This window comes from Saccopteryx leptura, chromosome 1 (genome assembly GCF_036850995.1).
Source record: "Saccopteryx leptura isolate mSacLep1 chromosome 1, mSacLep1_pri_phased_curated, whole genome shotgun sequence".
NCBI lineage: Eukaryota > Metazoa > Chordata > Mammalia > Chiroptera > Emballonuridae > Saccopteryx > Saccopteryx leptura.
Window position 1 is genome coordinate 328934971 of NC_089503.1, and position 25564 is coordinate 328960534.

At 34.5% G+C, this 25564-nt stretch overlaps 1 protein-coding gene across 2 annotated transcripts in view; it reads right to left on the minus strand.

Moving 5' to 3' along the window:
• Nucleotides 1-18697: 18697 nt before the first annotated feature.
• FUT9 (fucosyltransferase 9) overlaps nucleotides 18698-25564 on the minus strand; it is a 198607-nt gene continuing 191740 nt past the window's right edge. Inside the window, exons 3-4 of one of the 2 annotated variants that reach the window (XR_010748119.1) lie at nucleotides 20027-22715; nucleotides 18698-19994 (exon numbers count right to left, since the gene is read on the minus strand). Coding sequence is in view for 1 of the 2 variants with exons in the window: in XM_066358856.1 (XP_066214953.1) it covers nucleotides 21628-22707 (1080 nt within the window). In the remaining variant the exon portion in view is untranslated. Of the gene's footprint in view, nucleotides 22716-25564 lie in introns of both variants that reach the window. The other variant, XM_066358856.1, reaches the window with a different exon arrangement.

A 25564-nucleotide genomic window follows, 5' to 3' on the forward strand; every position in this document is an offset into this window, starting at 1 on the left:
GATTTTCATTGCTTCTGCTGGGTCTCTGGAGTCACTATTAGTCTGCATAATTTAACACTGAGATTTGGGTTTGAAATTTTCTGGTCTACCCAGATGACCTGGCTGCAGTCCATGCAAGGATGGTTCCTTCTTCCTCTTTAATCTTGGGATGTGGCTCTCTGGATCCCAACTCTAAGCAGATGATAAAGTTTAGCAGGAGTACACACTTCATAGGTCCTAGAGGCTGATTTTTGTCTTCCAAGACTTGTGGTGATAAAAATCCATAAAATAAAAAGTAACTTAACTTTTGGTGGTGACCAATTTTTGTTTTGATAATGACCCAGGCAAAATTTTCGCAATGATTATGTTAAAATCTCTGGATTCACAACTTTTTAAAATAACCTGGCATTTTAATTTTTTTACTACCCAACTATTTGATAAATTTTGGAAGATAATTTTTATATTTCATTCATCTTTTTCAGTTATGTTCATCAGAGCGTTTCTCTGAAATATTTGGTCTACTGATTTCAGAAATGAAAGACATGATAGTTTTTCCTTAAAATATCAATAAGCAGTGTGCTACAGCTATGTCACTGTCTTAACTGTTAAATATAGTATTACTTTAAACCCTTTAAATTATTACAATGTTAAATACAAAATTTAAATAATTATGACAACTAAAAATGTCTTCAGATATTGCCAAATATCCCCTGGCAGCTAAACTGCTCCTGGTTGAGAGCCAGTGCTACTGAATTCTGGATGAAATCTTTCTCCACAGCCCTGCTCATAACCAGCACACAACACTGTCTACTTGGGTCAGTTCTGCCCTTGGGCAGGATTTTGCTCTTGTTTCACTAACCCTGTATAGCTCACTGCATAGTCCTCTTTTCTCAGACACAAGGATACAATAAACAGAATTATTTATTACCTCTCTGTACTTCCCCTTCTCTGTGCTGATGTTATTATGTTTCTTTTCCTCCTCAGTCTTTCCCTTCTCTTCCTAATTAATTCCTGTCCTGTTCAGTTCAAATGCCATGTTCTTTCTTCATCTTCTTATATGCATTTCTCTCTCCTCTGGATGTGATTGCTTCCCTGGCTGTACAAGTTATCCATCTGGGGATAAATCGTAAGAGAGATGAAGACAGAATTCACATCTTACCCATCTATTATCTTCTAAAAACAAAGGACAACTTCCTGTCTCTAGTAGGCACTAAGTAAATGGGTTTTGAATGAATAGATCACTGTTTTATGAGAGAAGATAGTGATTGTCTTTCACGCAGTAATTCCAGAAAGAAACTGCTTTCGAAGCTTCCATTTTGAATACATTATAAATTTATCACAAAAGAATCAACTAAATTATACCCTTCCTAAGTTTCTATTTTTTTGAATGTATAAATTCTTGGAGCATTATGTCTCATATGTGGATGACTTGCTAGGGAACAATTTGCTTCCACTTATTTGCCTGAAAATGAGTTGTTTCCTTCCTTTCTTTCTTTACTGTTGATTTTTAAAAAGCAATTTATGGAGTTTGGCTGTATGTACACAGCTGAGTTTGTCTACCCATGTTGACACATTCATTTTATTTTTTATTGAATTTATTGGGGTGATATTGGTTAATAAAATTATATAGGTTCAATTGTGCAAGTCTGTAATACATCATCTGTATATTGTATTTTGTGTTCACCATTCCAAGTCAAGTGCCCTTCCACCACCATTTATCCCCCTTTGCTCTTTCCTCCCGCCTCCCACCTCCCACCACCTTTTCATCGTAATCACCATACTCTTGTCTATGTCATTGTTTTTCTTTTTGCTTAATACCTTCATCTTCTTTACCTAGCCCCTCCAACCTCCTCCCCTTTCACAGATGTCAGTCTGTTTTCTGTGTCTATGAGTCTTTTTATTTTGTTTATTAGAGTCCACATATAAGTGGAAGCATATGGTATTTGGCTTATTTCACTTAGCATAATATTCTCCAGGTCCATCTATGTTGTCACAAAAGGGAAGATTACCTTCTCTGTTACAGCCAAGACACATACATTAATTTTAGAACCTGTAAGAAAAGAATTCTATAACCAATTTTAATTAAATAAAAAATAAGTACACTTACAGTAATTTTTGTTCAATTTTCCTTATGGTTTGTTTCTTATATATTATTTCATTAACCCAGATGAGTATCAGCTGACAGCAACATTCCCCAAAGTATGTTCTACTAGTGTTGTTATGTATTCTATGAAAATAGAAAGTTGATGGGTATATACATTTTGGAAACTTTATGAAAGATCCTGCTCTGTGTAATTCCTAATTCGTAGTAACATAGTAAAGGTAGTAAGAAATCATACAGAAAACCTTAATCATTGGTTTAACTTCATTTAACCCAGTGTTTCCAAAGAATAGAACTTACTGATTAAGTATGAAGGCCCTGGAACCAGATGGCTTAGACTCAGATTCCAATTCTGTCATTTTTTTTAACTGTGAAACCATGGATGAGTGTCCCACGTGTCCCCCCAAAATGGATGGAAAAAATAGAGGTAAAGACAGAACTGTACAGCGTTGTAAGGATTGAATAAAATAATGCATGTGAAACACTTAAAATATTGTCTGGCTTTATTAAAAACCCTTAATTCATATTTACTACCATTATCATTTTTATTTGACCACAGGATTTATTTTGGAGTAAAAACTTTGGAATCACTGTACACTACAAACTTATGGATCACTGTTAAGTGACTATTTTTAATTTAAAAAATTTTTGATATAGTAGCCATTTGAATGAAGTCTGTTCAGCTAGATTAGTTTTGAACTCTGAGTACACACCTGGCGCGGGATCGCTAAACTTTCTAAGAAACAGCCAGTTAGTGCCTGTCTGTAGTTGGAACCAAACTGCAAACTTTGGACTGAGGAGTTTCCATCTCCCTCCAGGTATGCTGAGCTGCACAATCATTCTATCTGCCCAGAGAGGAGGACGAAGCATGAAACCAAAAAGACAGAAAGAAGCCTCCCTGCCCAACACGGGTCCACACACACATATGAACACACAGAAACATACTGTTCAGAATTTTCATTGAGTTTTCTTATTGGCTTACTTTAGCTTCTGTTCCTTTATCTGACCAACATTTTTATTTTTACAGAAATAAATCACAAATTTTAATGCAACAAAAGATGTGGTAAAAGCCTCAAATGCTCATATTTCAAAAGCATAAATTCCAAACTTGAGATTTATTTTAACTATATTTGACAAATAGTTATAGGCTTTGAAACTTATTGCCTTTTATATAAAGTTTTAGATAGAAACATTATACACTTACACATTATGGTTAAAGTTGAAAATCAAAAAATAGCTTTAATAATAAAACTAAAGAGAGTGACAACAGAGATCATTGACATACTTAATCTATTTTAATTAAAAGGTAAATTTTGTATTTTGCCTTAACTTTAATTAGTAAATTAAAGTATAGGTGTGGTCCATAAGGATTTGATTAGAATGTTTTATCTGCTTGAAACAAATATTAAGACTCTAAGGGAAATCTTGTAAATTAAGAAAATCACCAGAGCCCTGGCCGGTGGGCTCAGCGGTAAAGCATCGGCCTGGCGTGCAGGAGTCCCGGGTTCGATTCCGGCCAGGGCACACAGGAGAGGCGCCCATTTGCTTCTCCACCCCTCCCCCTCTCCTTCCTCTCTGTCTCTCTCTTCCCCTCCCGCAGCGAGGCTCCATTGGAGCAAAGATGACCCAGGCACTGGGGATGGCTCTGTGGCCTCTGCCTCAGGTGCTAGAATGGCTCTGGACGCACCAGAGCGACGCCCCAGAGGGGCAAAGCATCGCCCCCTGGTGGGCATGCCAGGTGGATCCCGGTCGGGCGCATGCGGGAGTCTGTCTGACTGCCTCCCCGTTTTGAACTTTGGAAAAATGAAAAAAAAAAAAAAAAAAGAAAAAAGAAAATCACCAGAATTGGGGCCAAACTGAAAATGACTTTGCCATCAAATGATAATGACTATAGAGTAGCTTTATAAAATCATCCAGTGTTTAGAAACCCGTAGCCAATTAATTTCAAAAAGCTATATTAAGTTTTCTGAGTAAAGCTGGTGAAATAAATACTGATGCATAAAATAAAGGGCTACTTTTAATTTTTAAAAAGAATAAAGGTTTTTCACCAGCATATTTCCCGTTGATCAATAACTAATGTGAGTGTAGAGTTCCAAAACTGGGAAATTTTAAGCTTCAGACTTTTTGGAAATTATATTATTATGGCTTCATTCACTGGAAAATCTAAACACTGAGTCTGCAGTTTTCGAAAACCCTAAGGGAAAAATTTATTAGCATTTTTATGTCTATATATTATGAAAGATATAATCTGCTTAATGACTGAGCATTTTAGAAACAAGATTAGGATAGCCACTTTCCAACCTGCTCTAAAATTTAAATTTGAAAATATAATTTTTAAAGGTTACAAAATTAACATTATCCTGTACATATAGACACATAGACATACATGCAAGAAAAACATAGTTGGAATTATTTTACATTAAATTGATAATTATTATATTGACACTATTCACTTTTTTCTACTCTTGTTAAGAAAACACTTGTGTTCTTATATTATCTTCTTGCTTAGTTTGATGAGAATATTTTTAAAAACTAGATATCCTGAAGTTTATTTAATGAAAAATTATATTAAATTTTTAATAGAAAAATGTGGTCAATATTATAGATTATTTTGTTTTTGATAAATGCTTTCCTGCATGTCTATTACATGACTATCTGGGTACATGTGTCTCCAGTAGAGTGAATTCTCCTCCAAGAGTTAAGAACGTTGCATTTCTTTGAGAAAGAGTTCATCTGAAGAGAGCTGATGACAATAGTTTTCAAAACCACTCCATCATTTGGAGTGACTTTTTTCTGGAATAAGTTTCTGGACTATAAGTGTCTTTAAAGCCAAGAAATATGAACTGTTTGACCAGATCACTAAGCTCTGAGATGTTAGAAAATTTTGAGTTCCTGACCTACTCTCTCTCGCCTTTTTTGGGGGGATATTTAGAGAGGAACAGACAGACAGGATGAGAGAGAGATGAGAAGCATCAACTCATAGTTGTTAATTGTTCATCGATTGCTTTATCATATGTGTCTTGACTGGAGGGCTCCAACTGAGCCGTTGACCCCGTGTTCAAACCAGCAACCTTGGGCTTCAAACTAGCGACCTTTGCTTCAAGCCAGCGGCCTTTGGGCTCCAGCCAGCTACCATGGTGTCATGTCTATAATCCCATGCTCAAGTTGGTGAGCCCACACTCAAGCTGGTTACTTCCAGGTTTCAAACCTGGGTCCTCATCGTCCCAGGCTGAAACTTTATCCACTGTGCTGCTGTTTGGTCAAGCCTGAACTTCTCTTATATAGTAACTTCTAGAGCATCATCTATAAACTCAGAAACTTGTCCAAATTAAGACCAGGTCACTTCAAAATCTCTGTTAAACACTCAGTGGCAGCTTAAGGTGGTCTCAGCTTTGGTTTCTATTCTGATCACTGAGCTTCTGAGTCTTCCTTTGGTCCAGTTTCCTCCTGAGTCCCTCATGTCATGGAAGTCTTGGTCTTCAAAGAATCCAAGTCTGCAATTCATGAGCCTTCCCTCACTCTCTTCTTCTAGCCTTCTATTCTCCTGGCTTCTATTTCATATATAAGGTACCCTGTTTCACATATAGACATGTGTTTGCTTCTCCCTCTACCTTTTCCAATCACTTATTTTTCTAATCATTTGTTATCTGTTGCTTTAACCCATGTATATTACATAATGCTGAACTTACTGGCATAAACTTACCTTTGTCGTCTAAAATGTGTTTAACTCTTAGTACATGCCTTGATTCAGTTGGCAAAACTATTTCTAGTTCTCAGATTCTCCCAGTTTGCTCTTTATCATTCTACTTAACAAGATCATATCTGAAAGACATTTGAGACTGGAGGTGATTAGAGGGGATCAGGTTCAAAGACTTTGCTTCATATAACTCATTGTCAGTGTGTGCTTTGTACTGATTTCAGGATTAGTGTATTTTTTTCTCTCAACCTTCATAAATTCCAAGATAGAAGATGAGCTTTTAATTTTTTGGGTCACTTCATATAATGTACTAGGAATAATTTTATTAGGTAGTCTAATGAGAGAATTGGATGGGCTTAGGTTTTTTGGCAAATAACAAATAGAACTTCTGGAAATTTAATTCTAGAGACAAATTTTGATTTGTTTTATGGGCATGTAATATGAATACAGAGCCACTCTGGTTTGTTGGGTGCAGGTCAGACAAGAGTCCATCACAACCCATTAACAAAAGCAAGCATCAAGGACTGCTCAGATTCAAATGCACCCAGGTTACATTAGAGCAAAAAACAACTGGCCTTTGAGCAGCGTTTTTCAGACTGTTATTTGGACCACTATTTTTATGGGATGCAGATTAGCATTACAGGAAAACAGAGTTTCTATTCTACAATAAAATATATTTGAGTTAAATTAAAGTAAGCAAACTCTTTTGTTAAAGAACATCACTGGGACTTTAACATTCAAAATTGCAATATGAATCTCTGAAAAGGAGTATCTTACTAAGCATTTTTCAAAAGTTTTTGACTGCTGACCCAATTTTTATTCAATGCATATCACAAAGAATGACTGTAGATATTGGCCAAATTTGAGACATAGATTTAAGGGACCCAACTGATGCAGAGTTCAGAGGCAGAGTTATTATTGGCAAACATGGTCATTTACTGAAATAAATAACATATGTCAACAAATTTAATGAATGACCAAATGGTCATGCAAATGTGTTCCTGTGTTTCTAAACTCAATCTCTAAAAACAGTGTTTTTACTGAAGTAGTTATAATTTCTATAATTAAAATCCTGAGTTTTAGGCCTGGCTATAACTTTTGTGCTCAATATTTAATATTATGTACAATCTGGCAATCCCAGGAAAATGTTGAACCTTCAAGAATAATCTATTCACCTATTTTAATATTGTGTGTTGTAGAAATTTATGTTTTTGCTGGCTTCTTGGAATTGAGTTTATTTTACTGGTGGTTTATGGCACTATAAAGTTAAAAGTATTCAAAAAACTTTAGGAAGTTTTTTTAAAGTATACAATGGGGGAGAAAGTTTTCTTTAAGTATAAAAGGAGGGTAGAACAGAATTGAAGTTTTGTTTTCCTCAAACCAGTCCTATGCTCAAGGAAGTGTGCCTGATTGCTTGCAATGTGATCAATTCTAAGTTACCACATCACCAGTTTACTGTAGATACAGTAATTTCCAAAACAGTCTGGACTTTCTTGAATTTTTTGTTTCAGAGTCTCTGACTACTGACAGTAAATTATCAAAAATCCATTATCTTTCTTATCTCTAGTATACAAATCCAGTCATGTTCTTTAACTCTGTGATAAAAACCACTTTCTCTGTCTATTCAACAAAAAAGGCATAATTTGGAGATCTAAGGTTTTAACAAAAGCCATATATTTTTAGGATAAGATGATTTAATAGAGACTGGAAGAACTGAAAAGAATATGTGTAGGAAAATATTTGTGCCACTTTTAAAATAATAGCTAAGAATTATTGAGTGCTCACTGTTTCAGGGACTACTAAAACCCTTTCCCATGTATTAACTCATCTAGTCTTCATATAGTTCTATTAGAAAGGTATTATTATTTCTGTGTTCTATGGGAGAAAACTGAGGTGCTAAACGGTGAAATGACCTTCCCAAGGCCACATAGGGGCATTGAGAGAGATGAAAGTTGAATGTGAGAAGTCTTGCTCCAGAACAGACTCTTCAAGCCATCAGATCACAGTGCCTCTCTTCAGGTAAAGTAAAAACTATTTATTAAAACACATTGGTATTGGACACAAGGATGGATAAAAGGTTATGATGTTAGTTTCCATTTTTTTAAATGATTTTGTTTTAGAAAGATATATTTTGTGGTTTTGCTCATACTGTGCATCTGCTTCTAAAGTTTCCATTACTTTATATCATGCTGCAGTATAAATAAGTTCAAATCAATCAATGTAGTTTACAGTTAAAAGTTTGTGAGTCAAGCTCTCCATATTCTAATGTTTTTATTTTCAACACCCTAATACCTTATTTAACTTTATTCTTCAAGATCGTACCACTAACATCATCCAGGCTTGTTCAATGTATCCTATCTCTAAGACTTTGTTCATATTCCCATTGTAAGGTCTATCCACACATCCTCTTGTCTAAATTTTTTCTTCAAGAACTATTTCAGAACTCACTTCTTCCATGAAAATACTGACCACTTTACCTGCCGCCTTGACCTTTATACCCTATTTATATTACATATAAAATATATTTTGTATCATAGTGGATGTGAACCTTAAGTATAACCTTTTTTTTTTTTTTTTTTTTACAGAGACAGAGAGAGAAAGTCAGAGAGAGGGATAGACAGGGACAGACAGACAGGAACGGAGAGATGAGAAGCATCAATCATTAGTTTTTCATTGCACATTGCGACTCCTTAGTTGTTCATTGATTGCTTTCTCATATGTGCCTTGACTGTGGGCCTTCAGCAGACCGAGAACCCCTTGCTCGAGCCAGCAACCTTGGGTCCAAGCTGGTGAGCTTTGCTCAAACCAGATGAGCCTGCGCTCAAGCTGGCGACCTTGGGGTCTCGAACCTGGGTCTTCTGCATCCCAGTCCGACACTCTATCCACTGCGTTACCACTTGGTCAGGCTTGAGTGTAATCTTAAGGATGCTCAAGGTGTACTGGGCAAAGAAACTTCCTAAATTCTGGATGAGTGTGGGAGCTATCATGGAAGAGCAAATGTAACATAACTTTACAAGGGAGAAACAAACAAGAGGTTAGAAATATTGGTAGAAGCCAAATTTAAAGAAATATATATATATAACTTACTACCAAATGAAGAAATAACCTTTAAAAAGTTACTGCTTCAGTCCAAGTAAAAATTGTTGGAGGCTTCATTGACTAAATGGGTCAAATGGGAAGAAAGGGGACATATTTAAGAGATAAACCATGGTCAAATGGATGGGTAGAAAAGAAGAGAAAGAATCAAGAATAATTTCTAAGTTTTTAGGTAACAATTTGTATCAATTAAATGAATAAAAACTAGAGAAGAATAAGGTGTTGAAATCCTCTCACAGTGGGCTATCCAAGTCAAGGGGTCTATTAGGAAGTTAAGATTACAGCAGGCACTTAGAAATTTGAGGTTTTTAGCTGTAGAGAGAAGTCCATAATAGATACATACATTTGGGATCTCAGCCTACTAGTAATTGTTGAGTCCATAGCCTCAAATAAAAACAATCAAGAGAGTATGTAGAATAGTAAGTGGAGGCTGTATGATGACACATCTTCCAAACTGAGATCAAGACTGATTAAAAAGTGTTGGATAGATTTTCCTATCCTCCACCCCCGCCTGCCAATTGAAATCATTAATAGATCTAATTGCAGCCCCAAGTCCATTACAATAATGCAAAATTAATGAAACAGACTAATATAGAACAGTTTACATATGTACAGTCATTGTTTTTTTTTAATTTGGATTTTGTACTAAATGTATAATCTGTAAAATACATTTATTTGGTTTTTAATTTTTAATTCTAGGAAATCTAGATTTGAGTGCTACTGAAAATGAATCTTCTCAAGTGAATGATTTTGAATGTAAGTGTGATAAATAACCAGCACTTACTCTTTTGCACATTGAAATTGAATTATTTTATTTTAAATATTCACAGTACAAGAATTCATTAGGCCTGAATAGAACATCATTATTTACATATCCAAGGAATAACTCCAGTGGTAAATCAGTGAAGTACTTACACTAAACACAGGAAATATGATTGAAGAGATTTCTTTTTACACATATAGGCTCATGTCCTTTAAACATTTATTTCTGCCTTGGTATCTTGGCACAGATTGCTGAAGTCACTATTAATTGTTGAACAAAATTTCACACAATTATAATTGTAACAATCATACCATATATGTATAAGCCCAGAAAGACATCAATGGACAGGAATCTACATTGTGATGGTATTTTCAAGGGAAGGAAATTTCAAATAACATCTGCAATTTAATTTATGGAAAAACAAAAGGTTTCCAAATAGCTGAATTTAAAGATTCCTTATGGCATTTTGCCTTTCATGGCTTATTAAAATATTTTCTTAGCTGCCACAATGTTTTATGTTATTTACATGTTGAATCTATGAAAGGACAAAAATATGATAGCAAACTAAGAGCCTAGATCAGTATTTGTTGAATGTCATATACATACAACATCTTGGTTGGTGAAGTTGAACTGACTACACATCATTTGGATTAATGTTTTACTCCAGTACATTGCAAGACTCTGTTGCATGATTTTTACTTAGAGTAGTAGCTAGAGTCAATTTTTTATACCATTTAACTTCACTGAAGCTGTTAAAATTGAACTTGAATGAACTAAACTTCTGTAAATAAATAAATAAATAAGTGTAACAACAGGATTCCCCACTGTTTTAATAACATAGTAGTGAACATCCAACAATGTAAATGTTTACATTGGTGTATTAACCCACCAACTGCTGTGTTCGCACCTTACCACAATATGATGAGTGACTTATTTCATTGGGGTGGTGGTCATTGGTCCACAATAATATCTGTTTGAGATTAAGCCCTTTCAAAAGTACAAGTATATTTTCTAAAAAAAGAACACAAAACAAACACAAAAACAAAATTCACTGAATATCTTCTTTTCCTAAAGACTACTGCAAATTATCAGCATGTAGAGGCTTGGTCTCTGCATCTAAAATTTATATTTTCTTCGCAATCATAGAAAAGATTGGGCTTAACTTTTTTTCCTCCTCTAACAGTTACATGGATTGGCTGTCCACACTTCTTGGGTGTTCTACATTATTACTCAATTAAGTATTGTGCAGATCTGGCCTCAACTGTCCCCCACCCTGGCAGTAGTAGTACTGATTTTGGCAGTGTAAAAAAAAAAAAAAAGAAAAAAAAGATGTCATTCTTGATTGTAGAAAAAGCTGCCAGAATATTGTGTTCATAGTATGGATCTATTAAGATGATTTTTTTTCATATTTTCATGCTTTATAACAGTACGTTACTATACAGTAAATTGTATCATTTGCCAACAAATGATTTTATTTGTTGTGTTTTATTGCCAACAAGAAATGCCAAGAAGAAAATTGGGGGGAGGCAAATTTACCACAATATGTTGTAACACTAGAAAAAAAGCAGAGCAGCTTTATTTATTGGCTCATTAGCACTAAGAATAATAACATTTTCACTAATTTGGAAAGGACTTTTGAAAGGACGTGGATCATGCACAGAGACTGTGACAGGCCTGTGTGGGAGTTGGCAGTGTAAATGCCTCCTATGTAGCATGATTCACCAACAGCATGCGTTTTCCCCCCAATATAGCACAACCTTAATATTATATATTTCTAACACATTTTATTTAAAACATGCACTGGCTACTAAAATAAGATTTTAAAGAAAAGCTGATGTTTGATATAAAATAATCATGTTTTTTTTTTAAGTGTGGAAAAATACTCTACAAAAAAATAAGTAGAAAAGTGATTTCTGATCAATGTGTGATTTTATCTATAAAAATCCAGATGACCAATTAGTGTGTTTACAACAATCTCATGGGTCTGCATCACAATAATAACACATACAGAAAGTTAATAGCATTACACAACTATTAGCACAATGCAATTAAATCCTTATCAGAAATAACATGAACCTATAAACTGTACATTTGGCATTTATGTTTCAGGGTGTTTTTAAGAGTCTGCTTATATATGACAATATAATAGTGCAAAACTACATTACATTAGTAAAACATTCAATTACCATCCAAATAGTTTATGGATTACTGAACCCTGATAGCTCACATATTGGCTAGAATTGGCACATTTTATTTCACCATGATAGTTTTGACCTCCTTTACTTGAGTACATTGTTTTATTCAATGTTAAATAAGTACATCAAACTACATTTTAAAAAGTATAGCTATATGTGTCTCTATATGTGTGTTCTTGAAGAAATGAGATGAGGAAGCATGTGAAGTCCCCACTCTTTATTTGCAAAACTCCCTTGCAGTTTTCTTCTTTAGCAATCCTGTAATTAGAGCTCCTAAGGAAATAGCATGGTAACTTCTTTTCTTCTTTCCTTATGGTTTGCAGAGCAATGACACAGTCACACAAAAGGAAGAAAAGAAGAAAAATTCTACAAGAATATATGGCAGCCATGCCTTGTGCCAGGCTAATTAAACCAGAACGTCTAACCAACCAATCAAAATTTATTAAGAGCTTTTCAGGTGATTCTAATTTGAAGTCCACCACATTCCATTAACAGATGAAAAATCTGTGGCTCAGAAAAGCTAGAGATTATACAGTAGATTGTGCAAACTAGAACTTGGGTTCTGATCTTTAGTTTACTGCAGCCTTCCTTCTTTCGGGTCACCATTTTTCTCCATGCCACCACTTTGTACCTGAATCCACCTGTAGAATTGTTAGCTCTTTACTTTTACCCTTTAAAACCTCTATGATACACATGGATTGTGTGGTTTCAGAATAAACCACATTATTCCAAAGAAGATGATTAAAGCCAATAATTCATCCAAAATATTTTCACCAGCTGAAATTCCTCCAGCAATCATTCCTTCTTACCTTTATCTTATACATGAATTATAAAAATGTTATATATTATCACAGTTACTTCACTGACCCTGATGTCTACCAAACCCAACATTTTAAGAAAGAGGAAATGAGAAAGGAAGAAAAAAATCCCACGTGAGTAAAAATGTTTTTGAAGGTTGCCATCATGCTGATAGCTAGAGATTTAAATTTTCATTAAAGAGTAAAAAGGTACCATTTTTTCACTACTTGTTTTTTCTATTGCTATTTCCAGTGTACCACAGCCTGTCAATCTTTAGGGCAAGAGCTCTTATTGATTTGAATTTAGAACATCTATATGTTGAAAGTTTTTTCTTTGTAAGTAAACTCCTGGTTTCAAGTATGGTAGTCTTTGTCCTTTGAGTCATTCTTTTCTTTTTTATTTATTGTTTATTTTTCTGAAGTGGAAGCAGGGAGGCAGAGAGACAGATTCCCGCGTGTGCCTGACTAGAATCCACCCAGTAACCCTACTAGGGGGTGATGCTCTGCTCATCTGGAGCATTGCTCTGGTTGCAACCAGAGCCATTCTAGCACTTGTTATGGAGGCCATGGAGCCATCCTCAGTGCCTGGGCCAACTTTGCTCCAATGGAGCTTTGGCTGTGGAAGGGGAAGAGAGAGATCAAGAGAAAGGAGAAGGGGTGGAAAGGTGGAGAAGCAGATGGGCACTTCTCCTGTGTCCTGACTGGGAATTGAACCTGGGACATCCACAAATTCGGCCAATGCTCTACCACTGAGCTAACTGGCCAGGCTGAGTCATTATTTTAAAGTAATACATAAAATATTTCAGATAGGTCATCTGTACTCTAAAAAAAAGTGACCTGCTCTCAGTTCTATATAGACAACCAGATATGTTTGGTTTGTTTAAGGGCTTTTTTTTTTTCTTTCTGAAGTTGGAAACAGGGAGGCAGTCAGACTCCCACATGCGCCTGACCAGGATCCACCCGGCATGCCCACCAGGGGGCGATGCTCTGCCCATCTGGGGTGTTGCTCTGCCGCGACCAGAGTCATTCTAGCACCTGAGGCAGAGGCCACAGAGCCATCCTCAGCGCCCGGGCCAACTCTGCTCCAATGGAGCCTTGGCTGTGGGAGGGGAAGAGAGAAACAGAGAGGAAGGAGAGGAGGAGGGGTGGAGAAGCAGATGGGCGCTTCTCCTGTGTGCCCTGGCCGGGAATCGAACCCAGGACTCCTGCACGCCAGGCCGATGCTCTACCACTGAGCCAACCGGCCAGGGCCTTTTAAAGGGCTTTTAAAGAAGAAAAGGGCCTGATCTAATTACAGTCTCTGGAGACACATATCCTGCCCTGGATGACAGAGAGCTCTCTTCTGGCAATACTGCCTTAGCTGAGGAGGGCATCTTCTGAATTGTCTCATTGAAAGGACTGAAAGTGGCTAATGAGGTCAATTTGAGATCTGGGGATGCAGTTTGATTGCTGGCACATATTTCTTGCATAATGAGTAGTACTGGGTTGTTAATTTAGTCTGGGTACAATTTCTGCCGAGCCTGCTTTTCTATCTCCTACACCCTCATTAATCAATATAGAATGCAGCCATGTGTATAAGAAGTCACTGTAGTTAACATACCTCTTTGTAGAAGTCACTCTTAAAATTTTTCAGATAAATCATACATTTCTTTTTTACAATTAAGTTTCAGCAAGCTCTAAGCTAACATATTTTACATTTTTACAACTAACTGAGCAATTTGGTTGCCAGAGAATGCAGAAAAATAATTTAATTCTTAAAATTTTCTAGTGTTGTATCTGAAATAAACATCCCTTATATTCTTTAAGCAAGACAAGTAGGAACTAACTTAAAAATACTATTTTGAATATCATTGACTTTTTTACACATAAGTATAAACTCCTTTCTTAAGTTTGCTTTTTTGTTTTAGTACAGTACAATTTAGAACTTATGCACATGAATAGTTGAGATTATTCATGTCAAAATTCTTCTCATTATACAGTTAACAGTCCTTTTTAAAGATTTTTATGATTTATTCATTTTTAGAGACAGGAGAGAGAGAGAAAGAGAGAGAGAGAGAGAGAGAGAGAGAGAGAGAGAGAGAGAGAAAAGGGGAGAGGAGCAGGAAGCATCAACTCCCATATGTGCCTTGACCAGGCAAGCCCGGATTTTGAACATGCAACTTCTGCATTCCAGGTTGATGCTTTATCCACTGCATCACCACAAGTCAGTCCAATTAGAGTAGTCTTAATCACAATCTGGCTGAGAATTATTTTATTTTTGCACCACTAAACAGATATATTCCTGTTTATTGAATGTGTATATTGTCATTTAAACAGTAACTTGTAGCACTTTTTTTATATAGGAAAAGTGGATAGAGACTTGATTCTGTTTTCTAACATATATCATTAATTAGCTTTGGGGCTAAGTTAGTGGACCAGTTGAAGGTATAGATTAAGTCAAGTTATTGAATACTTCTAGACCTTTTTCTTACCAGAAAATGATCTCTGATATTCTTCCCGCTATTGCATTCTGTGACTTGAGCTATACAACTGATAATATGCTAAATTGACTATTAATTTACTGATTGCTTATAACAGTGAAGAAATATTAGGCCTACCTGGATTTCAATTATTTTTAAGAAATGGTATATGTGTTTAGTAATGCTTATATGCAACCCCTCACTGTCAGCTCCCCTGACTCCTTCCATTACTTAGTAATTACAAAAAATATAAATGCACACTTCCACACTATATTTATGTGTTTCTCTTCTCCTGAAGATTATTCTTTTGGCTCACTTAAATTTGCAATGATTCTTATAAGATGTCTGCTTAATGTTTTCAGAATTTTAGAACTGAAATTGTAGAAATAGATATGAATTCCTCACAGTAATTATATTATAGTAAGTGATACTAATTAAACACATTAGTCACTTAAAAATCATTTTTTTTTTCTTTCACAAAAAAAAACCGCATCAGGAAAATGCTACCTTCACTTTACAGATGCAAGATCCGAGGCTAAGAGAAGTCAAGTAACACACAGTTCGTGAGTGGCAGAGCTGGGATTCAATTCTAAATCTGTGGTCATCAAAAATCCCAGTTGTAAATTACTTTTCCACCCAGCAAGCAAGGACTTTGGGATGTGGAAAAGAGATCTCAAGCACACACAGAGGATAATCAGATCACAGAAGTATGAAAGTTTATAGCTGTAAAGAATCTTAGTAATTGGATAATCTTAGTAACTGGATTGTCTTTTATGTTATAAAATACAAACATGAAGTTAGAGCCTAAAAAGACAAGGAGAGGTATTCTTTCAAGGTATTTAAACTTTTCTATACCTAATAAATCCCCTTGCTCAAGTCTTTTATGCAGACTGGTGATTCCCAGAGGTGGCCCCACCTATCACCTGTGGAGACTTCACAACTGTTTCCGTCTAGATCTTATGTCAAACCATTTGGATCAGATCTCTGGAGGTGGGATTTGGGCATCAACAGTTTAAAATCCTCTCCAAGTGTTTCAGATGTGCATATAAGCTTGAGATAGACTGCTATCTCAATTTTAAAAGAGGCTCTAGAGACTACAAATAACCTGATGCACTAATCAGGAGATTAGTCAGTATCATGCTTGTGCGTGAAATTATTAGGTGTAGAGGATGTCTTGGCTCCTGAAGTAGAGAAACATTAGGGACATATACAGAAAGAGTCCACATGAACTAAAGAAAGGCCATAGCTCATATCAACTGGACAACAGAATCCTTTTCATGTACTGGTGGCTAAGATACTGAACTCAAACCTCACAATACATCAGAATTATCTAGAGATTTAGATTCCAATTCTGATCTCAGACATTTTTGCATCAATAAAAATTTTAGATTATTGTAAATAAAATATGGAGGTATAGAAAAATCTAAAGTATTTTAAAACAATGCCCAATATACATTGGTTTTCTGCAGACAATTCAGGTCTCAGTGAGTAGTGAACACATGAATTGCAAAGGGCTTAGAGAACTAAGGGGAGGAAGGAGGTAAAGGAGGAAGGCTAGTTAATTCATCACTTGCTATTTTCCAAGCACTGGACTAGATTCATTCTACAGGTTATTTTTAATAATCAGTTTTATACTCTAAATATCTATTCAGAGAAAAAGGGGAAAAATTGCCTAGAGTATTTACTTCCAAAAAACTATTTTGAGATGGTCATTGGAATTTCACTTGCAAATAAATGCATGCATAGATCAGTTTAGATTTTAGATGAGAGAAGTTGTGCTAGAAGGAAACTTATGAACAACTAAGTTCAGAGAACCTCACTGAATTTCTCAAAACTACAGCTTGCTGAACCAGTAACCCAGCCTAGCATTATTCATACATCTGAATATAAGGCTATCACTTATGTTCTGTTACCTGCTCTACATAATGCTTATGAATATTGATGCATTCAATATGAATTACTGAGAGAGAGAACACTTTGATATTAGTGGAGCTTGCCCATTTGCAAAATGCTACAAAATCTCTAGATGAGAGACAAACAACAAAAATCAGCTTAATTGATTAATATTTGCAATACAAAGCAATGCAGTTAAGAAGAAAAGAAACTTTTATTCTTCCTGTGCAGTTTGGTAATGAATATGTGCCCTTCACAGTGCTTGCACTCATATTCGCTTGAAGTACTCATTGTCTTTCCTATTAGAAACAGTGGTATGTTAACATTTGAGTAGAGTGTTTGCATGTTCTAAATTCTTTATAGTCTTTTTGAAATGTTACTTCTTTTAGGATCTTAGAATGCATTAGAGCTGGAAGAACAATCAAACCAATGAAAAAATGTAAAACATCCCCTCTAACCAGTGACAATAATCTGAAACTATTATCATGTTAAAAATATTGTACATGAATGCAATCTTTTTATTCACTCAACAGTATTTGTTGAGATCTTCCTCTGTGTTAGGTACTGTGCTTATTTTTTAGATCCTGAAGTTTGCTATATTTAGCATTTTGATTACAATTATTTCATTTAAAAGTTCCCCTAACTGAGATTAGTGGTCCAGAGAATTCAAAGGTATATTGAAGCATAAAGTCATAATGTAAGGATCTAAACCTTGTTTTGATAATATTAATTCATACAAAGACATTGTCTAGGTGATAAACTTAAGACTCATTGAATCTAGTTTGGAAACAGGCAAGCAAAAACATTGTAATAATACTGTTTTCTATTCTTTCTATATTTGACCTCCAAATGGAGGCAAGACTTTAAAGGCTCAGCAAATAATTCCTGAATATTCTGTCACTTTACATCTCAAATGCTTGGAGCTTTCTAAGCCCTCACAACAGAAAATATTTCTGAACATTCTAAGATTATCAGGACTTATGCAGTAAATATAAAAATTTTAAACTGATATTGGTTTCCTATTATTATAACTTGTACCAGTTTCTACTTGATATTGTCAAATTTACGACTGTCATAGAATATGATTGTCTTTTTTTTCAGAGGGTAATACTGATGGATATAGAGATTTCAGATGTTCTTACTAATAAGGCCTATAATAATTAACATTATATGTTCTTGCTAGTAAGACCTATAAGAATTAATATTTAAATAGTCAGAACATAGATTTTTGATATTTTGAAATAAAACTTTTTAAATGGTCCATTCTCTCTTTATATCCACAATTTATCCCCTGGCATTGTTGTCCCCTCCCCCCCCCCGCATTGTTTTTATAACCATCACCAGAAAGCTAATTTTGTCTTATCAGTATCATTCACCATGAAATATCCTAAGATAGAATTTTGTAACCCACATGTTTTATTTAGAGTGGCTGAGAACCATACACTGTCTGGAGGGTTGCATGTCACTTAAAATGTAGTGAGAACCCTCTTCTTTCTGCTAAAGCTCAACTCCTGAAATATTTAAACCAGAATGTATGCTAAAAAGTTCAATGTTTTATTTACTGTATACTTTTTCAAAAATCAGAGTGCTTCTCTGGAACGATGTTAACCAACCAAGCCACCCAGCCAGGGCAAGATTGCTTTTTAAAAATGCTTTCTCCATTCCAATCCTTTTACTTTTGTGAAATTTTCTTGTTGGTCACTTTTTAAAAAATGAAAAATAGGAATAAAATCGATGCTCTAACGTGGGACACACTAACTGAAAAGATAATAGTCCTATCCATCTTAGTAAGAACTGCACCGCTAATAAAATTTTACTTTAAAAAAAAAATCAGAGTGCTTCCATATAAAGTGTATTGTTCTATAGGCCCTAATAATACCAACTAGGTATTTACATGTTGAGAAATTGAGACATACTTTTATGATGAAGTGATAAAACTATGAAAAAAGAACATAGAATTAAGAAATGTAGGCCCTTAAGTTGTAATCTTGGATATGTCATTAGCTGTAGTGTATGTGTGCTTGTGCTTGTGTGTGTGCATATCTTGAATAAATATTACCTCTAGATCTAGTTAACTCCTAAGTAGAATGAAATGATTGGTTTGTAAACATCGCTATAATTCCTTTCAGCCCTAAAAATCACAGATCAATGGATCCAGAACTGAAGGGTCCAGTTGACATATTTATTTTGGCACTTCAAATTCAGAAAACTTATTCTAGGGCTTGGTAATTGGTTTTTAATATACAGATGTGCTAGTTAATCACTTAGAATTATTGTTTTGGCTTGGGTCATATTATCAGTGTGTGATTATAGTAACCGTCTAAGAATGGGTCTAAATTCATCATTGGTAATGCACTCGGGTTTCTCAGTTTATTAAAATCATGAGCATTCACTACAGTGTTTCTGCTTTTGAAGAAAGCAGGTACTTTCTAAGTTTGTTTGTAAGAAATCTACTTTCTGTCTCTATACTTTCCATAGGTCAAAAAGATAACAAAGTAAAGGTCAATGAATCAATATGATTGTTTTAACATGAAAAAATAAGTGTGGGTGGAGATCTTGTTTTGGAGGGAATCCACACAGACACATTATTTCTTGTGTCAGTGTGGTTGGAAGTGATGATATGGAGGGAATCTACATTGGGTCAAATAAGTAAACAAATTCACAGCTTAGAAACAATTGGCGAAATTTGCTTTCTTATTTTGATTAAATTAGCAATCATTTGTATAAACTGCATTGAGAATATGATATGCATAAACACGAACTCAGAGGAAGCTTTTCTGTATCTTTCCACTTAATTGTAAGTTACTTCAAAGGAGTGATAATACCTTATTCACCTTTATCTCTGCTTAAGGCATTGCCTGACAGAGCATGCCTGTTCAATCAGGGGTAGAGAAATGATTCTGAGGATCAAACAATCCTCCATTCAATATAGGGATCTTCCTCTGCTCAAATTCTTCTAGTGCTTTAGAGAGCTCATTCCCTCAAATGGCAGTCTTATTCGAAAAAGTTGGAACCTCCTTCTTACTAAATTGAAGTTTGTTGGAACCTCCTGCTTACTAAATTGAAGTTTGCCTCTCTGTTATTTGATGTAGAAGATTGTAGATTTGAGCTCTACTGATGTTGACATGTACTAGGACTATAAAATAAGTCACAAATAGACCCAAATATATCTCATCTAAACATTCTAATTCTTTTGAGAGTTTTTGCCCTGAATGGCATAAAGTCATTACAGGTTTGTTTGTGTGTTTTTTAGAAAATGCTTTTCTTGAAAAACCCTTAGAATCCTGACTCTTTTCACTTGCCGTTCTATGCTTATATCTAGCCCTTAACCTTAAGAAGGAGAAATGCTATACAGCAACTAAGTTCACAGGGGAATGCTCCAAAAACTTACTATAATGACAAAATTATTTTGGTCTGTAAAGCCCTGAAGGTCATGGTTATATGTGTTATAATACAAATAATTATTAAAGTAGAATACAAAACATCCTCTCTATTGACTACCTCTAAGCTAAAACTGTCACTTCATTGAAACAAATTTTCCCATGATGTTCAATGCCATTCATTAATTTATTCAACAAATATGCATTGAGAGTTTATAGATCCTCACTTTATTATGTTTCACATTTTATAGTTAACTCCTTGATGATAATTTTATTTAGGCTCTTTAAATGATAGGACAATAGGCATAAGGTTTTCAAGTATTATGCCTATTTATTTGTCTATATGGTAAAATAAAACTTTAAAATATTGGGGCTAGAGAAAAATATTTTACATTGATATGTTAAAAATTGTACATCTATGTGCCATTTGTACAGGTGATTTAATCTATACTATCTTTTTATTATATAAGGAAATTATGTTTTTTATTATAATGGTGTTATCAGGATCAAAAAGAGAGCTATCTTAAATTTTGTAAGTGTCATTAAGATGTCTTAGGTACTAAAAATCCCAACACATTAGATATTTAAAAATGCTTGAATAATTTAACTTAAGAGAACAAGTGGTTGCATTTACAAGTCAGCTTAATGAAAATAAACGGGAAGTCTAATAGCTTCCTGAATAGAACAGTTCTGCTTCACTGTCTTTCTTATTCACTACATAAGCATTTTTGCCTTGACAAACACAGGTGAAAGTAGATTAAGTAGAGACTGTTACGTACTTTGTTCAACTTTGAAGTCGAAGAGGTCAGAATTCAATTACAAATACTTTTCACTTGTTACCTTATGCAAAGTTGGAACTAGAGCTTATAATATTTAGTGAAACTATTTCATATTTTAGGATGAGCATCTTCATTTCCCAAGTAGATTAAACATGATCAATGTACAAACAGTAATCATATCACAAACTTACATTCCAGACAACTACAAATTTGTGAAAAAACAATGTTTACAAATTATAACAAAGAATAAATTATTTTTCAGTGCACATAATTAAGTATATACAGGTTAATTTAAAACAAAAGGGAGTGATTGCTAATGCTGAGCTCTTAAAAATCTTCATCTAAACATATGTTACCCGAGAGATTGATCAAAATAAATTGTGACAGAAAAGCGGAATGTTGTCTCTCTTTTTTCATCCTCAAAACTTGAATGATATTTCATCAAAATAATTTGCCAGGTTTCCAGGTGTGCAAATGTTAAAAAGACTCTAATTCCAAAACCATTTCTCTAAATTACCAACAGACTTATATTCTTGATGCCTTTTCACATGATCACAAGCCAAGCATGCATGTGATTCCCAAAATCGTGGAAGATTTACTGTGAAATCTTTCCTCCAGTTAAAGTAACTAAGGTATAACTTACTGTTTTTGTCAACTTCCTTCAGATACTTTGCTAGCTCACTGGGAGAGTTATAATCTTCTACATGAATGAATGAATCTGCTGGAATATAATTTTCATAGTTTTCCCTAGATGGCCCCAGAACAATGGGTACAGAGCCTGCCAGAAAAGCATTGTAAAGCTTTTCTGTGATGTAATCTTTGTGGATTGAGTTTTCAAAGGAAAGATAGAATTTGCAAGTAGATATGGTGGGAATCAAATTTTTATCATTCACATACTCTCCAAACGCTTGGCCATAAGTATGGATTTCGATGCTTTTGCTTAGTTCATTATAATACTTGACTCTGGCATGCTCAGGGTTCCAGTTACTTACAACCCAGCACACTAACTTCTCTTTGCTTGGCACTTCAAACACGAAGGAGTTTGTGCTCACCGTCAAGAAGCCATAAGGCACTTGGATATCTGAGTCACGGCGGTAAGTCAGGGTGAGATTGAATAGGTGCTCAATGCCACTCTTCTGGGGCGTGTGAGTTGGTGATTCCAAATTCATCCAAATCCACTTCTGGAAGGGTGGCCTAGCCTGCTGAGGTAAATTAGTCAGATCCCAACTGATGTCTCGGTGATGGATCAGAACCGCGTGAGATTTGTTATACAGAGAACGGTCTGTGGTGAGATGGCAGCCTTGGATGTTGAACATTGCTTGGCAGGAGGTAAGGTCGAAGGTTTGCCCAAATGGCCACACCCAAATCAGAATAGTAGTTTCATTAAAGTAATCAGTTTTGGCGGTGAAGAAATTTTTCATTTTGAGCACTGAGCTGGTTGACTCTATTGGACTGAAGATCCAGCTGTTGGTGGGCTTGATGTAAATGAGAAGACAGGCCATGAAGCAGCCCAGGATAATGCAGACAATTAAAAATGGGCGGAGAATTCCTTTGGATGCTGATGTCATAATTTTTTCTATGAAACAGAAAGAGAAAGATAGTGGGGTAGGGAGACAATTAATCATAAATAAACTTTGAACTAAGCAGGTAGTAAATCTTAAAATATACCTATTCACAAAATCAACGGAATTTTCCTGCTTAGTGTTATCAAACCACTGAGAGAAATAGAGCTTTCATTTCTCCAAGAAAATTGCTTTTAAATGAAAGCTTTTCAGAAGTACTGCAAAGGAGCCAGGATTTGTTATATATGTACCAGCTATCTTCAAGCCAAGTTACAGTCTTTTTTTTTTCAATGCCATCCTTACCTGTTATATCTTTATTTGTTTGTAGAGAACTGCACAACAAAGACTGTCATCATTAAAGCTATGACTAAAGTTTTAGTCTTCTGAAACCACAGAAGGCTTGTGAATATTTCCTAGTTTATATAACCACTTATTTGCTAAGGTTACTTTTCGAGACTGCAATATAACTTTGTAGCTCAGATGAAATTCAATAACAAATCAACTTTTAAAAGGAAAGGAGTATGTTTTAGTTTTTTGGTATAATTTTATATTCACTGTTAAAAATGCAACAGGATAGACATCCTGCAAAAAATGGTACTCTTATTTTGATATCTGTTTTTGTTTTGATTTTGTTTTTTAGTAAGTGTACTAGTGCAAAAATCAGATAAATAAAAATCCCTCACCTGACCTGCGGTGGTGCAGTGTGGATAAAGCGTAGACCTGGAACTCTGAGGTTGAAGTTCGAAACCCTGGGCTTGCCTGGTCAAGGCACATATGGGAGTTGATGCTTCCTGTCCCCCCCCCCCCCCCTTGATCTCTCTTTCTCTCTCTCTCTCCTTTCTTTCTAAAAAATGAATAAATGAAATATAAAAAAGAGGAAAAACCCCTCGTTGTTTAATTAAAAATTTTATTTCTTACAATTCTTTTGCTTGCTTTTAATAATATACCTAATATCTCCTAGAATGTGATAATCAAATACCTTATTGGTATTAGAACAACATTCTCACTTATGAAGTATTGGGGCATTACAAATAATTTTTTAACATTAAAATATTAGTATTATAATATAAAAAGAACAATAAATAGAATTTCAAAAGGAAAGAATTAAATTACATGGAGAACAATACTGATCTTATGAATTTTAGCAGATTACAGCTAAAAAGTGGTGAGCCAAGGCTTTTTAATTTTTAAAATAGAAGTATTGTTAAGGTTCTTCCCCTGTGCCATTCATGCCTTCTTATGAATAAAACACAATAAAATACGTACTATGTTTGCAAAACTGTCTCAACCAAATTCTTACAAACCTTCTGAAACTTATTATTTTCAACAAAATAGTATGGTTTTGCAATTTCAGATTCATTAAAAATTTTTTTTTAAATTCTTACCCAAAATGAAATTCATTAAAATTTTTTGAAATCTTCATCAAAACTAGTGTAAATTAGACATTTTAATTTAAAAAAGTAAGAAACTACTCTTCATTTAACTATCTAAATTTATGTGAACATTTCAAACATTTGATTTTTTGTTATGTAGTTTTCCTTAAAACTTATGAATCCTTGTTCGGGTGCTTTATTCTTGGCTATGGCTGGTTGACTCAGTAGATAGAGCATCGGCCTGGAGTATGGATGTCCTGGGTTTGATTACTAGTCAGAGCACACAAGAGAAGCAAGCATATACTTCTCTCCCCCTCCTTCTTCCCCTTGTCTCTCTCTTTCCCTCTCATAGCCAGTGGCTCAGGTGGTCCCAGTGTTAGCCTCTGGTGCTTAAAATAGCCGGTTGATTCATGCACTGGCCCACATGGGGTTTGCCAGGTGGTTCCTGGTTGGGGCACATGCAGGAGTCTGTCTCACTATCTCCCCTTCTCTCACTTAAAACTAACTAACTAACTAACTAACTAACTAACTAAGTAACAAGAACTTATTGTCTATGTAGGAAAGCTTGATTTTCTGAGTCCAAATTTTCTAGATGTTGTATCCTGGACACACAGCTAGAAGAGAATTATTAGAATCAAAGATTGAGACTGTCAGAATTAACTTTAGACCTGTGACTAACAAAGGACAAAAAAAGGAAAATACTAATTATGTCAGGAACTATTAAGTAACACTTGAACAATCAAGAAAATCATAAAGGAATATGAAGAAAATCTCCTCTATTTATCAAATTTTATAATATGTGGTTAAAACAGTACTTCTAAGAAATTTTATAAGTTTCCACAGTTTTCAGGAAATTAATTAACAAAATTTTCACTCAATAAGCTGGACAAAGAACAATGGTACAAAGAAATAAGAAATAAAAAATTAAAGTTTGGCTAGAGATCACTGAAATTGAGATAAAAAATTTGAGAAAAATAATATCACATATAACTTGTAAGGTGATAGATATTAACTAAACTTAGTGTGGTAATAATTTCACAATATATACATATAACAAATTATTTTTTGTACACCTTAAACTAATACCATGTTATATGTTAATTATATAATTCAAAAAAACTGGAAAAATACTAAGGTAAACTTCAGGCAAGGATAATAAAAAATAAAATTTAATATCAAAAAAGTAAGTAAATATTGATTATAAAAAAAATTAAAGATAACTATTAGAAATAATTTTACAGTAATAAATTTGAAAAAATTATTAAATAAATGGTTGTATTTCTACATAAATAGAAAAATGCTAGTTTTAATTAGAAACTGTAATTAAATAACAATGAAATTCATAAATGATAACTAAAAACAATACTAGACCTAGACAGTTTTGCAGGAATGATATCCATAACTGAATGTATAGAGAATACTACTGTCACTTAAAAAATTATTCTAGAAAATGGAGAAATAAGTAAAGAAGTTTCACTTATTATATAAAG